The sequence below is a fragment of the Somniosus microcephalus genome, chromosome 9 (assembly GCF_052327205.1).
Source record: "Somniosus microcephalus isolate GS21.2 chromosome 9, FLI_Smic_1.0, whole genome shotgun sequence".
NCBI lineage: Eukaryota > Metazoa > Chordata > Chondrichthyes > Squaliformes > Somniosidae > Somniosus > Somniosus microcephalus.
In genome coordinates, this window is record NC_140995.1 from 213,479,753 (window position 1) to 213,493,529 (window position 13,777).

The following is a 13,777-nucleotide window of genomic DNA, read 5'->3' on the forward strand; positions in this document are numbered from 1 at the left end:
AATTCTGTTGCTCATCCATTCGGTCTTTGAATGTTTGCCATTGCCTATCCACCATCAACCTTTTGAGTGCCACTCCCCAATCAATCCTACCCAACTCGCTCCTCAGACCATCGTAGTTTCCTTTATTTAAAGTGAGGACCCCAGTCTCTGATTCAACTACTTCATTCTCCATCTTAATGAAGAATTCGATCATATTATGATCGCTCCGACCCAAGGGGCCTCGTACAACAAGATTGCTAATTAATCCTTTCTCGTTACATAATACCCAGTCTAAGATGGCCTGATCTCTGGTTGGTTCCTCGACATATTGGTCCAGGAAACCATCCCGTAAACACTCTAGGAATTCCTCCTCCACAGTATTGTTACTAATTTGGTTGGCCCAATCTATATATAGATTAAAGTCACCCATGATGACTGCTGTGTCCTTATTGCACGCTTCTTTAATTTCCCTTTTAATGCCATCCCCAACCTCCGCCTTACTGTTTGGAGGTCTATATACCACCCCCACTAACGTTTTTTTCCCCTTAGTATTTCTCAATTCTACCCATACAGATTCCACATCATCAGAGCTAATATCCTTCATTACAATTGTGTTAATCCCTTCTTTAACCAGTAATGCTACCCCTCCTCCCTTTCCTTTTTGCCTATCTTTCCTGAATATCGAATACCCCTGGATGTGGAGTTCCCAGTCTTGGCCATCCTTGAGCCACGTTTCTGTAATCCCAACCAAATCATATTCGTTTACCTCTATTTGCGCAACCAATTCGTCCACCTTATTACAAATGCTCCTCGCATTAAGACACAAAGCCTTCAGGCTTGTTTTTTTAACGCTCTTAGACCTATTAGAATTATTATTTACTGTGGCCACGTTTGATTTAAACCGTTGATTTCTTTGACTGCCACCTTTGTTTTTCTCCTTCCTATCTTTTGCTTTTATCCTTGTTTCCCTTTCCTCTGTTTCCCTGATCAGGTTCCCAACCCCCTGCCATTTTAGTTTAAACCCTCCCCCACAGCACTAGCAAACACTCCCCCTAGGACATCGGTCCCGGCCCTGCCCAGGTGCAGACCATCCGGTTTGAACTGGTCCCACCTCCCCCAGAACCGGTTCCAATGTCCCAGGAACTTGAATCCCTCCCCCTGGCATTTTTAATTTCCTATTCCAATATACAATGGGCCAGAAATTCGGGTCCCCACGAGAGTACGCGCTGGGTACTCACGCGTAGGCCCAACGAAAATGCCGGTTTTGTGCATGCACGGGAAACCGGAACTTCCGTTCCCTTAAAGGAAGGGGTTCACAGGTCGAACGCGTGCGCCGGAGAGGCAGCGCGTACGCCTGAAACTTCTGTAGGTTTCTTCGGGAGGGTAAGTCGCCAGCAGCTACGCTTTTAAAAAGCAGTCGCAAGGCCTGCTTTTAACAAGCTAAGTGGTGAATTAAGTAAAATTAAAACATTTTTTCCGTAGGTTTATTATTTTTAAATACTTTAATGAAAGGTAAGTTTATTTTTAGCCCTGTTAGAAACTGTATTAATTTTTTCAAAAATTTTAATTATTGTTTAAGTTATTTTATGTAATTTATAGTTATTTTAAAAATGTGATTTAAATTTTTTTTTGAAGTTTTAGTTATGTTTTGGGGCCGAACTCTATTCATGGATTTGACAGGTCTTCCTGCCAAATCTATGAATAGAGATTCCCTGCTACGATTGGCTCTCCATGGCCCACGTGATCCCAGGGGACGCTTCGAACTAACTGCACCCCTGGGGTACGCAAGCCTGCACGCCAGCAGTTGGAGCAGGCCCAGGATCGGAATCCCACGCGGGCCCACAGCACAACGGCTGGCGCGCTAGGTAAGTGCAGGTCGGGGGCTTGCATCCGCGGGAAGCCCCCGACCCGAATTTCTGGTCCAATATTTAAAGCTCATTAGGGCAACAAGGAGTTACTGAACTGGATTAATATTGGGAAAGAGAGCTAAAAACCCATACAGCAATCTCATAATTTCAACCTTTGGCTGTGTGTTTCTCACTCCCCAATAAGATAAGTTAACTCAACACAGGTGAGAAGTCAATCCTATGATTTCTGTGGTCCATATGACTGCGCCACACCAGCTGTCCTATAATCAGATCCAGCCCAAAAACTTGTCCAGTTTTTATTGACTTGAAATCACTTTAAAATGTACTTACAGGGGAATTACCACCTTCCCAATCATAGCTTAACATGTAGCCCAACAGGATGCCATTAACTTCCTCCTCCGGAGGTCCAACCCATTCAACAGTCAACGAGGAATCACTCACGAGCACGCTGACATTATGAGGGGGGGCCGTTGGGACTGCAAAGGAAAGAAATGCGTTGAGTAATCGTCTCTTCAAACTGCTCGCATGTTGCAGCACTTAACGAGTTACTTTGTTCTATGTTTTTCAAAAAGCAAATTGTGCAATGCAGCATGGCATGGTTATCGCAACAAAGAATACGTGGGGCATGTTGGCTGGCGGGGGGGGGGGTGGGGCGGGGGTGGTGAAGAAGAGGCGAAAGGGGAATTTGATGAGGTCCAATCAGATTGAAAGGCTGCAGCAGCCCATGAACATGATAGCATGGCACTTTTAGCCAATCTGTCTGAAACAAAATGGAGATTTCTAGGTCAATCAATGGCACAAAATGGGCAGTGGGCACAACTCTTGCCCACCTGTACCTCATGCTGTAAATCATCTGGTTAGTTTAGGGAGATCCTTCGTTGGAACAAGGATAATATAAATAACCTTGCGCCAGACAGGAAGCCATTTGGGTGTCTTAATGGCCGACTAAAGTACAACAACTTGCAGATATCTGGCAGTAGGTGACCTGCCCCCTTTTCCATAAACTACTAAAACTGGGCGTGGAGGGTGTTGGGATGTAGCGCAATTAATGATAAAGAATTGCCAATTTTCCAAGAAAAATAAGCAAAATAGTAATTTTTTCCCCAAACATAACTAACAGCAAGGAAGACAAAACAAGTTTGCCTTTTGTTTGAGGTTTAATCCAGTGCCTGTAGTTTACAAATCATAAATGTCATTTTTTTTTTATAAATGACCTCCGCTGTTACATTAGAGCCTTTTTCCCTCCCTCGTGGATTGATTTTCTACATCAAATTAATTCTTCCTCCTCACTTCTCCATCCCCCATACACTCATAGCAGGGAGAGGTGGTCTGACCCTCAGGTACGCATTTACAACTTTGTTGCAAATAATGAACATGCAATAACTTGCGCTTAATAGAGTGGGGATCTGGATCCACGCTGGAGGAGGGAGGAGAGAGAGAGAGAGAGAGGGGAGGTTTTCAAAGGCACATTCAAAGAAGTTGGTTTTATGGAGGCTTTTGAAGATGGGAGAGATGTCGAAAGGCAAAGGGGTTTAAGAACATCGGAAATTGTCCTGCTATGTTTATAATGCCACAACACATAACAATCAGAGGTTCAGGCTAAAGCTAATTTCTGCTGGGGGTCAAAACTGTCAGGAGATGATGAGGGGAGGGAAGAAGATTGGTTGAATAAAGACAGTGAAAAAAAAAGTACTTTCCACATATTATCACTACTCTAAATCTGCTGACACATCACTAACATTAGACAATTAAGTTTCTCTGTGAATCACAGTAAAATGTTGAATCAGCAAATAATACAATACCATGAACAACAATGACAAGCTTCTCACAAAGATTCCTGGCAGCCATCTGATAGGTTTTAAAACACCATTTAAATTTCAGTCCCCATTTTCAAGTGTGGTGGTTTAACATACGAAGAAAAAGAAAAGACACACCCTTTTCAAAGTGATTTCCCACCCCTCCCAAATAGTTTGGAGTTCCCCTTTAAACATAGAGAGGATTTCAACACCAAAATAAACCAGTCTGCCCAAATTAGGAAAGAAATCCAGTGTCAAAAAAGGAAGTCAGTATCAGCTGCTTAAGTACATTATAAAAGGTGTTTCGATAAAGGTACATAACTTTTACATTATTCTAATACAAAAGCAAAATACTGCGGATGCTGGAAATCTGGAATAAAAACAGAAAATGCTGGAGATACTCAGCAGGTCAGGCAGCATCTGTAGAGAACAGAGTTAACGTTTCAGGTCGATGACCCTTCGTCAGAACTGGAAAAAGTTGGCGATGTAACAGATTTTTAAGCAAATGTAGGGGCAGGGAGAGGGGGGAGGGGAGGAAAGAACCAAAAGGAAAGAAAGGTCTTTGATAGGATGGAAGGCAGGAGAGATTAAGAGACAAAAGGGATCCGTAAGGGTGACCCCGAGCTTCCGGTCGCCTGACACTTTAATTCTCCGCTCCACTCCAATTGTGACATCTCCGTTCTCGGCCTCTTACACTGTTCCAACGAAGCTCAACGTAAGCTCGAGGAACAGCACCTCATCTTTCGATTAGGCACTTTACAGCCTTCTGGACTCAACATTGAGTGCAACAATTTTAGACAGTAACCCCCGCCCCCATCATTTTTATTTTTATTTTTTCTCGCTCTCACATGGCAGCTGCTGATCAGCATGCCTTTTGTTCTTTCCTCTCACCCCCCCTCTCCCTGCCCCTACATTTGCTTAAAAATCTGTTACATCTCCAACTTTTTCCAGTTCTGACGAAGCGTCATCGACCTGAAACGTTAACTCTGTTTCTCTCTCTATAGATGCTGCCTGACCTGCTGAGTAGTTCCAGCAATTTCTGTTTTTATTTTACATTATTCTATTTCATCTTGGTACTTTAGCATCAATCCTCAGAGACAGAATCACCAATTTGAAAGAAAGAAGGAAAGAAGAGAAGATAAGATGATAAGATACAAAGGAAAGAAGGAAAACAAGAACAACTTTAATTATGTATACTGCCTTTCACAACCGGACATCCCAAAGCACTTTAAAGCCAATTAAGTGCGTTTGACTACGTTAAAGGCGGTATATAAATATATGCCGACAATGTGACCCGTCCATCGGAGCTGATTGAAGCTTTGACCGCGCTCAATACTGGGGATGTCGGCCTGAGCAAGGACACCGACGTTGGTGCGCCTATCCTGCCAATGGATTTGCAGGATCTTGCGAAGGCAGCGTTGGTGGTACCTCTCCAGTGCTTTGAGGTGCCTGCTGTACATGGTCCATGTCTCCGAGGCATACATGAGGGCGGGTATCACTGCTGCTCTGTAGACCATGAGCTTAGTGCCGGGTTTGAGGTCCTGGTCTTCAAACACTCTCTTCCTCAGGCGACCGAAGGCTGCACTGGCACACTGAAGGCGGTGTTGGACTTCGTCGTCGACGTCTGCCCTTGTTGACAGTAGCCTCCCGAGATATGGAAAGTGGTCCACGTTGTCCAAGGCCTTGTCGTGGATTTTGATAATCGGGGGGCAGTACTGTGTGGCGGGGTAGAGGACCTTTGTCTTACTCTACTCGGAGCTCCGGTACGGCAAGAGAGTCCCAGGTGGGCAGAGGAAACGCTTCAAGGACACCCTCAAAGCCTCCTTGAAAAAGTGTAACATCCCCACCGACACCTGGGAATCCCTGGCCCAAGACCGCACAAAGTGGAGGAGAAGCATCCGGGAAGGCGCCGAACACCTCGAGTCTCTTCGCCGGGAGCAAGCGGAAGCCAAGCGCACGTCAACCCAAGCACCCCACCCACCTGCCCCTTCAACCACCGTCTGCCCCACCTGTGACAGAGACTGTAGGTCCCGCATTGGACTCATCAGTTACCTGCAAACTCATTTTTAATGTGGAAGCAAGTCATCCTCGGTTCCGAGGGACTGCCTAAGAGAAGAGATATAAATACAAGTAGTTGTTGTTTTGAAGGGTAGTCACTTTTGTAATGTAGGATTAACACCTTAATTGAAAGTGTAGGCAGGGAATTTCATACCATGCATTAACTCATTTGTTGAGAATATCACACCGTTACTTTTAGATTATCTCCTTTACTATATTCTCACGTATAACAGCTGCTGACAACACTATAGTCCCTGAACTGCTGGGATCTTGGCAATCTTGTGCTAAGGAAGGCATCTGGCCAATGATGAATAATCTAGCAGTTGATAGATACATAATTAATCAATCAAAGGAGTTTCTATAAATATTCTTGGAAAACCATCTAGGATTCCAGCCAAAAATAAAAACCGACAGTGGGCGGGTTAACATTATGAGTGGAGACATTACCAGAAGCTAAACATCCCAGTTGGTGGTTTACCCATGAAGACTGGGGAGAATTCTGCAAAACCTTTCCTCAGCAGATTAAGTGGGCTGGGTAGAGTCGCACAAACCATGAAGATCAGTATCGATGAAGGAGGTCATTAAGCCCATCCTTCCAGAAAAATCTGAGATCCCCCATCACAGCAACCAACTACCTCCCGAGTATCTCCAGAGTTGTTGCCTCCACTACCTCACCAGGGAGACCATTCCAGGCGTTAATCACTGTGTGAAGTGCTTCAAACAGCAGTCCTGAGCTTCCCGTTTACTAGTTTGTATCACTTAGTGCTCATGATTAATGTTTCCTATTCCACTTCGTGTCTTATATACTTCTATAAAGGTCCAGTCTCGTTTGTCTCCTTTCAAGGCTGCAGAACCTAAGTTGTTTATTAACCTTTACTCATAACTCAGCCCAGTGACACTAGGGTTCAGTCTTGTAACCGCATTGCTTCCAGGGCTTGGATATTTCACCAGAATTGAACACAGCTTGTGATGGCATGAGTTGTGCAAGCTCTGTGGGAGGATACGTCAAGGGGACCCCAGTGGCATTTTAACCGGGGCTGGGAGGGGAATTAATGAGGGAGCCACACCCGGAAATGAAAGAACTTGCATTTTGACAGCACCTTTCACAACCCCAGAATGTCCCAAATGCTTCACAGCCAATGAAGTACTTCTTGAAGTGTAGTCACTGTTGTAATGTTGGCAAATACAGCAGCCAACTTGCACACAGCAAAGTTCCACAAACAGCAATGAGATAAATGACCAGATAATCTGCTTTAGTGATGTTTTATGAAGGATAAAAGTTGGCCAGAACACTGGGAGAACTCCTCTGCTTTTCTTCGAATAGTGCCATGGGGGTCTTTTACTTTCACCCGAGAGAGTTTAATGTCTCATTCAGACAATGGCATCTCCGGCAGTGCAGGACTCCTTCATTACTGCACTGAAGTGTCAGCTCAGATTCTGTGCTAGAGTCTCTAGAATGGGAGTCAAACTCTCAGCTTTCTGACTCTGCGGTGTGAGTGCTGCCACTGAGCCAAGGTTGACACCTGAGCAGTTATTTGACCAGCCTACTTCATTCTTATACATGTTGCAATAAGTCAAGGGTCACAGGTGAGAGATCCTATATTCATACGGTGACACTGTAGTGCTATAGGCAATCACAGGACCTATCGCATTGATTTTTCCACTGCAGCACAGTAGGCTAAAACTCTACCATGATAATAGTCAACCAATTGAGCAAGGCCCAATTTTAGTCAGATCTGACTACCAAATTTTAATACGATTTCTAACTAAATTCTATGAAACCTACGCTCCTTGTTTTAATTTGCTAAATTAAACAGCATCAGGTTCCAATCAGTTTAAAAATAGATTGAGCAATGTCAGGGCCCTTTTAACTATCTTGTTAAGCCACAAACATTAAAATGGATCCATATGCAATAACAGAAGCATTAAAATAAAAGTTTTGCATTCATGTCGACTAGTAGCTCCTTCATTAATTGTGCAATTATTGATTAGTGCATTTCAAGAAAAATATCCTACCGCCTTCTGTTGTTTTGGCCTGCACCCCAGAGCAGTGTTCGGACCATCCTACTTCATTCTTACAAGAAACACAGATGGTGTAAGAAGTCAAGGCTTGCAGATGAAGGATCCGATACTCATATGGTGGAACTGCAGTGTGAAAGGTCATCACAGGACTGGTCACGTTGTTTTTACCATCTGCAACTTTCTCGACCTGATCACAAAAGCACACAGGAAATTCAGCCGAACACAACAAAGAACTGGTTCAATTCACAGTGCCACTAATACTAAATATTTAAGATAATTGGCAAAAAAGTCAGAGGGGAGATTTTTTTTTTAAGCCAGTGAGTTATGATGATCTGGAATGCACCGCCTGAAAAGCCGGTCGGTGGAAGCAGTTTCAATAATAACTGTCAAAAGGGAATTGGATATACACCTGTAAAATTTGCAGGGCTGTGGGGAAAGAAGAAGGGAGTGGGACTAGTTGGATAGCTCTTTCAAAGAGCCAGCATAGTCACGATGGGCCAAATGGCCTCCTCTTGTGCTGTATGATTCTAGAACATGACTGCCTGCAGCACTGTGGCAATTCACAAGCTCTCAGAATACAACACCAACAAAGCTGAATTACAACTGTAACAATCTAGAGTTATTATAGTGTCCTTAACAAAGCAAAACATCCTACTGAGTGGAACACAGAGTAGGACTGGGGAGAAAGTTAGGGGAAGTGACCAAAGGCGTGTTTGAGGAGGTAGGTTTTGAGGAAGCTTTTGAAGCTAGGGAAAGGTGACCCAGGGGAGGGACTTAGGGAGAGAATTCCAGAGGGCAGGGCTGAATTACAGAATTACGGTCAACTTCAAATGCTGAATACACAGAGGCAGGAGCATATCAAATTAGAATATCTTCCCAGCAAAAGCAAAATAATTCACTGGCTGTACTTTAGATCTTACTGGTCGTACACACTGCTGCTCACAGGCATGTTCAAAATCCAACAATTTGAATTAACAAGCCCCACAGTATCACGTCATTATTTATAAAATAACCCACTGCCCTTACCACAATTAAATTAAAGAGTTCAATTTCGGGTGCAAAAAAAATACAATCATACTCATAAATACACATCACAAATGTTTTAAAAGTTAGTCGTTTAGTACTGGAATTCTAGTTACGCATGAATAGACTGGAACCCCCATTGCCCATGCGCCTGATAATCCCCACTCCAGTTATCGGTGCTTGATTATCCTAACTCCCATTATGCAGCACCCGATTATCCTCACTCTCACTATCCATGTGCTCAACTATCCCAATTCCCATTATCTATGTACTTGCTTATCCCTACTCCCAATATCAAAGAGAAACTAGAGAAAGAACCAGGCTCATGTCAAGGGCAAGGGAAGCCCGGGGAGGTATGGGAGGGTTGGCAAGGGTAAGGAGGGCAGAGAAGCAGCAGAGGCATCTGATCAGACGATCTCAATCTTAGTGATCCTCACACTTGTTTGCGATCAGGGTGCAGGAGGCAGTGGAGATGAGTTTAAGGAGGCAGTTGGAAATGGAGAAAAGTTGCTGGTGGTTATCTTTGCTCTCCAGGATGATACTGGAGTTGTGGGTAGTTTTGGCAGAGGAGAGTGAGGCCTGATAGCGTTTGATGTGGTCCATCCAGGTCTGGTGACAGATGACGAAACTAGATGTGCGCTTTGGGGGGGGGGGGTGGTGGAGAAAGAGAGCGTCATACCAGGGAGAATGACTGGAATGTAATAGAGTCTGGATCTTACTGGAGACAAAGACAAGGTAGGAGGTGAGGGAATGTCTGAGCAGATTTATAGCTGTAGAAAAATCACGGTGAATGGAAGGCCAAAGGCTCGGCAGCTGGAAGTTTGAACGTGAAGTTGTAAGTGGCTTGGGGAGAGTTGTATCCAGGGGAGGATGCAGAAGGAAGTGGGGTTGGAAGGTGGTATGGGGATGTATGCGGTGAGGAATACAAGGAAATGGTCAGAAATAGTCTTGTCCATGATCGAGACCATAGGAGTAGAGAGGCCACAGGAGATGACAAGGTCAAAAGAGTGGGTGTGAATAGCAGAAGTGTTTATATGGAGATTTAGCGTGGACAAGAGAGCAGCAAAGTTAGAGAAGGGGAGCCGAGATGAAAATGGGTATCATCGAGGATAAGGAATTGCTCATGCAGGGTCTAAAAGGAGGAAAGGTGGAAGCATATCACGGAGAAACTTGGGGTGGGGTGGCAGTAGGTATAAGTATTTTATGGGAGAGGGTACGGGGTGGAACGCTCAGGAGAAGGTACCAGAGGAGTTGGGGGAAGAGACCTAGATGTGCTTTGTTGTTAAGGGCCACACCGCCACCGTGGCAGTTTGGGCAGGACAAGAGGTGGAAAGCATAGCCGGACAGGCAGGTTTCGGTACAGGTCAAGATGTTGCCATGAGGCAAGTTTCAGTCAAAGCCACGATGTCAACGCAATCATCCACAATAAGGTCTTGGACAGAAAGGGCCTTGTTCTCAAGTGAATGAACATTCTGGGAGGAAATGTGGTGAGGGGCAGTGATTGCTAATCCAATGGCAAAATTCAAGGGGGAAGAGGTGGGTGACAGGAGTTGGACAGAAGATGATGGGCATAGTTAGTTCCCAGCAGGCACATTGGGCAGGAAGGTTGGAAAGAGAGGATGTGACAGTTGGGGTTGCTGCTTTTAAGTAGGCAGCGAGTGGACGCCTCAATGGGTCCTGCAGAGTATCCAATAGAGGCTCAGAGGGTAGCTGTGGCTTATTCAAGGGGGATTTAAGCCTGGGACGGTAACAGAAGAGTAGGAAGGCAGAGGACAAGTAATGGGTTCAGGTCTGGAGCGGCAGCCAAAATGCAAATGGGCACAGAGGAACTCCTGTTACATAGGCATTGCAGAGATTATCACAATTTTTTTCTTCTTTTGTAATTCATGGGATGTCGACATTGCTGGCAAGGCCAGCATTTAGTGCCCAACCTTAATTGCTCTCGAGAAGGTGGTGGTGAGCCGCCTTCTTGAACCGCTGCAGTCCGTGTGGTGAAGGTACTCCATAGTGCTGTTAGGGAGGGAGTTCCAGCATTTTGACCCAGCAACGATGAAGGAACAGCAAGATATTTTCAAGTCAGGATGGTGTGTGACTTGGAGGGGAACTTGCAGGTGATGGTTTTCCCATGCACCTGCTGCCCTTGTCCTTGTAGGCAGCAGAGGGCTGCCGAAAAAGCCTTGGCAAGTTGCTGCAGTGCATCTTGTAGATGGTACACACTGCAGCCACAGTACGCCAGTGGTGGAGGGAGTGAATGTTTAAGGTGGTGGATGGGGTGCCAATCAAGCGGACTGCTTTGTCCTGGATGGTGTCGAGCTTCTTCAATGTTGTTGAAACTGCACTCATCCAGGCAAGTGGAGAGTATTCCATCACATTCCTTAATTCTGCCTTGTAGATGGTGGAAAGGCTTTGGGGAGTAAGGAGGTTAGACACTCGCCGCAGAATACCTAGCCTCTGACCTGCTCTTGTTGCCACAGAATTTATGTGGCTGGTCCAGTTAAGTTTCTGGTCAATGATGACCCCCCAGGATGTTGATGGTGGGGGATTTGGCAATGGTAATGCTATTGAATGTCATGGGGCAGTGGTTAGACTCACTCTTATTAGAGATGGTCATTGCCTGGCATTTGTGTGGCGTGAATGTTACCTGCAACTTATCAGCCCAAGCCTGAATGTTGTCAGATCTTGCTGCAGGCGGGCATGGACTGTTTCATTATCTGAGGAGTTGTGAATGGCACTGAGCACTGTGCAATCATCAGTGAACATATCTATTTCTGACCTTATGTTGGAGGGAAGGTCACTGATGAAGCAGCTGAAGATGGCTGGGCCTAGGACACTGCCCCGAGGAATCATAGAATGCTACAGCACAGAAGGAGGCCATTCGACCCACCGTGTCTCTGTCGGCTTTTTGAAAGCGTTATCCAATTAGTCCCACTCCCCTGCTCTTTCCCCATAGCTCTGAAAATGTTTTGCCTTCAAGTACAGGAAACTTTGGTTTATCCGGAGGTTATATGTCCGGAATACTCGATCTAACAGCAAAAATCAGGAGCCGTTTTCTATATTTTTTTTTAGTTCTCGTTGCTTTTTTTTCCCCCCAGTCAAGCACTGCAAGGTCTGTAGCTATAGCAACAGCTTCAGCTACAGATGCTTGCAGCTGCAGCCGACTGTTTTGAAGCTGTTGCTAAGCAACAGGCTTTGTTGATTCACACGGAGCTTCTCAGTTCTGTATGTTTAAACATTAACTCTGATATGTCCGGCACTTTTGATGTTACGGCACCAGCTCGGTCCAGTCAGTGCCGGATATCAGAAAGTTTCCTGTATTTATCCAATTCCCTTTTGAAAATTACTATTGAATCTGCTTCCACCATCCTTTCAGGCAGTGCTTTCAGATCACAACAACTTGCTGCGGGAAAAAGAAATCCTCATGGCACCTCTGGTTCTTTTGCCAATCACCTTAAATCTGTGTCCTCTGGTTACACCGACCCTTCTGCCACTGGAAACAATTTCTCCTCATTTACTCTTGTCAAAATCATTCATGATTTTGAATAGCTCTATCAAATCTGCTCTTAACCTTCTCTATTCTTAGGAGAACAACCCCAGCTTCCCCAGAAGAGACATGTTCAAAAGTTCAGATCAAAATGTTAGAATAGGAATTGTTGCACCCAAAATCTGTACGCTTATACACAGAACAAAATTTGCCCAAAAATCTCTGGTTAGGCCTCAGCTGGAGTAGTGTGTATAATTCTGGACATCGCACTTCAGGAAGGATTTCAAGGCCCTGGATAAAAGGTACAAAGGAGGTTTCCCAGGATGAAAGCAGGGATGATGGACTTCAGTTACGTGGAGAAGCTGGGATTGTTCTCCGTAGAGCAGAGAAGGTTAAGGGGAGACCTAATAGAAGTATTCAATTTCAGGAGGTGTTTTGATAGTGATGCGCTATCAATTACTCATAAAAGACAGAGTTAGGAGAGTAACTAAAAGGCTTTTATTAACAAAGAACAGAGCATGCCTCTCGTGGTTGACTGGTTTACAAGAAGGCAGGGGGCTGCAGAGCAGTCACCTTTATACCTGGGCATGTGGGTGGAGCCAGCTGAGGCATGCATAGATACAACAGTGTGCAACAACAACAACAACAACGGTGAACAACAATAACAGTGGTTTACCACATTCACCCCTTGTTTAAAATTGAGTCCGACGGGGTGAAGTGTACTAAAGGTTCGTGTAAGTAAGTCTATCAGGTGGCCTTGTATGCCGTCCTGATCATCGTGCTGGCGGCGGTGATGGTGCAGCATCCAACGTTGAATCTGGCGTCTCATTGAGTGGTTGGGTGGTCAATGACGGGTCCTGGGGCTGCGGCATGCCGTCTACAGGGGTTGGGTTGTGGGTAGTGGTGGATGGCAATGGTAGTGTTTCAGGGGCACCCGAAGGTGCGAGGTCTCGTATGGAGACTGTGTCCTCCCGCCCGTCCGGGTACGCCACGTAAGCATACTGGGGGTTGGCGTGGAGGAGGCTCACCCTCTCGACCAGGGGGTCCGTTTTATGGGACCTCACATGCTTCCGCAGTAGGACGGGTCCTGGAGAAGTCAGCCATGTCGGTAGCGAGGTCCCCGATGTGGACTTCCTGGGGAAAGTGAACATTTTTTCATGGGGGGTGGCATTGGTGGCCATACAAAGCAGTGGCCGAATGGAGTGGAGCGCCGCAGGGAGGACCTCCTGCCAGCGAGAGGTCGGGAGGCCCTTAGATTTTAAGTTTAAGAGGACGGCCTTCCAAACCGTCGCGTTCTCTCTTTCCACCTGGCCGTTCCCCCGGGGGTTGTAGCTGGTGGTTCTGCTTGTAGCAATACCTCTCATGAGCAGGTACTGACGGAGTTCGTCGCTCATAAAGGATGAGCCCCGGTCGCTATGGATATAGCTAGGGAAGCCGAACAAGGCGAAAAGGTCATTCAGACATTTAATGACCGTGGTACTGGTCATGTCTGGGCAAGGGATGGCAAACGGGAAATGGGAGTACTCATCAATTATGTTGAGGAAGTACAC

At 45.6% G+C, this 13,777-nt stretch overlaps 1 protein-coding gene across 1 annotated transcript in view; it reads right to left on the bottom strand.

The window, feature by feature from the left end:
- Nucleotides 1-13,777, bottom strand: part of mertka (c-mer proto-oncogene tyrosine kinase a) — a 168,639-nt gene that overhangs the window by 66,451 nt on the left and 88,411 nt on the right. Inside the window, exons 7-8 of the mRNA XM_085997870.1 lie at nucleotides 7,718-7,910; nucleotides 2,178-2,323 (exon numbers count right to left, since the gene is read on the bottom strand). Of these exons, the coding sequence (XP_085853996.1) occupies nucleotides 2,178-2,323; nucleotides 7,718-7,910 (339 nt within the window). The remainder of the gene's footprint in view (nucleotides 1-2,177; nucleotides 2,324-7,717; nucleotides 7,911-13,777) is intronic.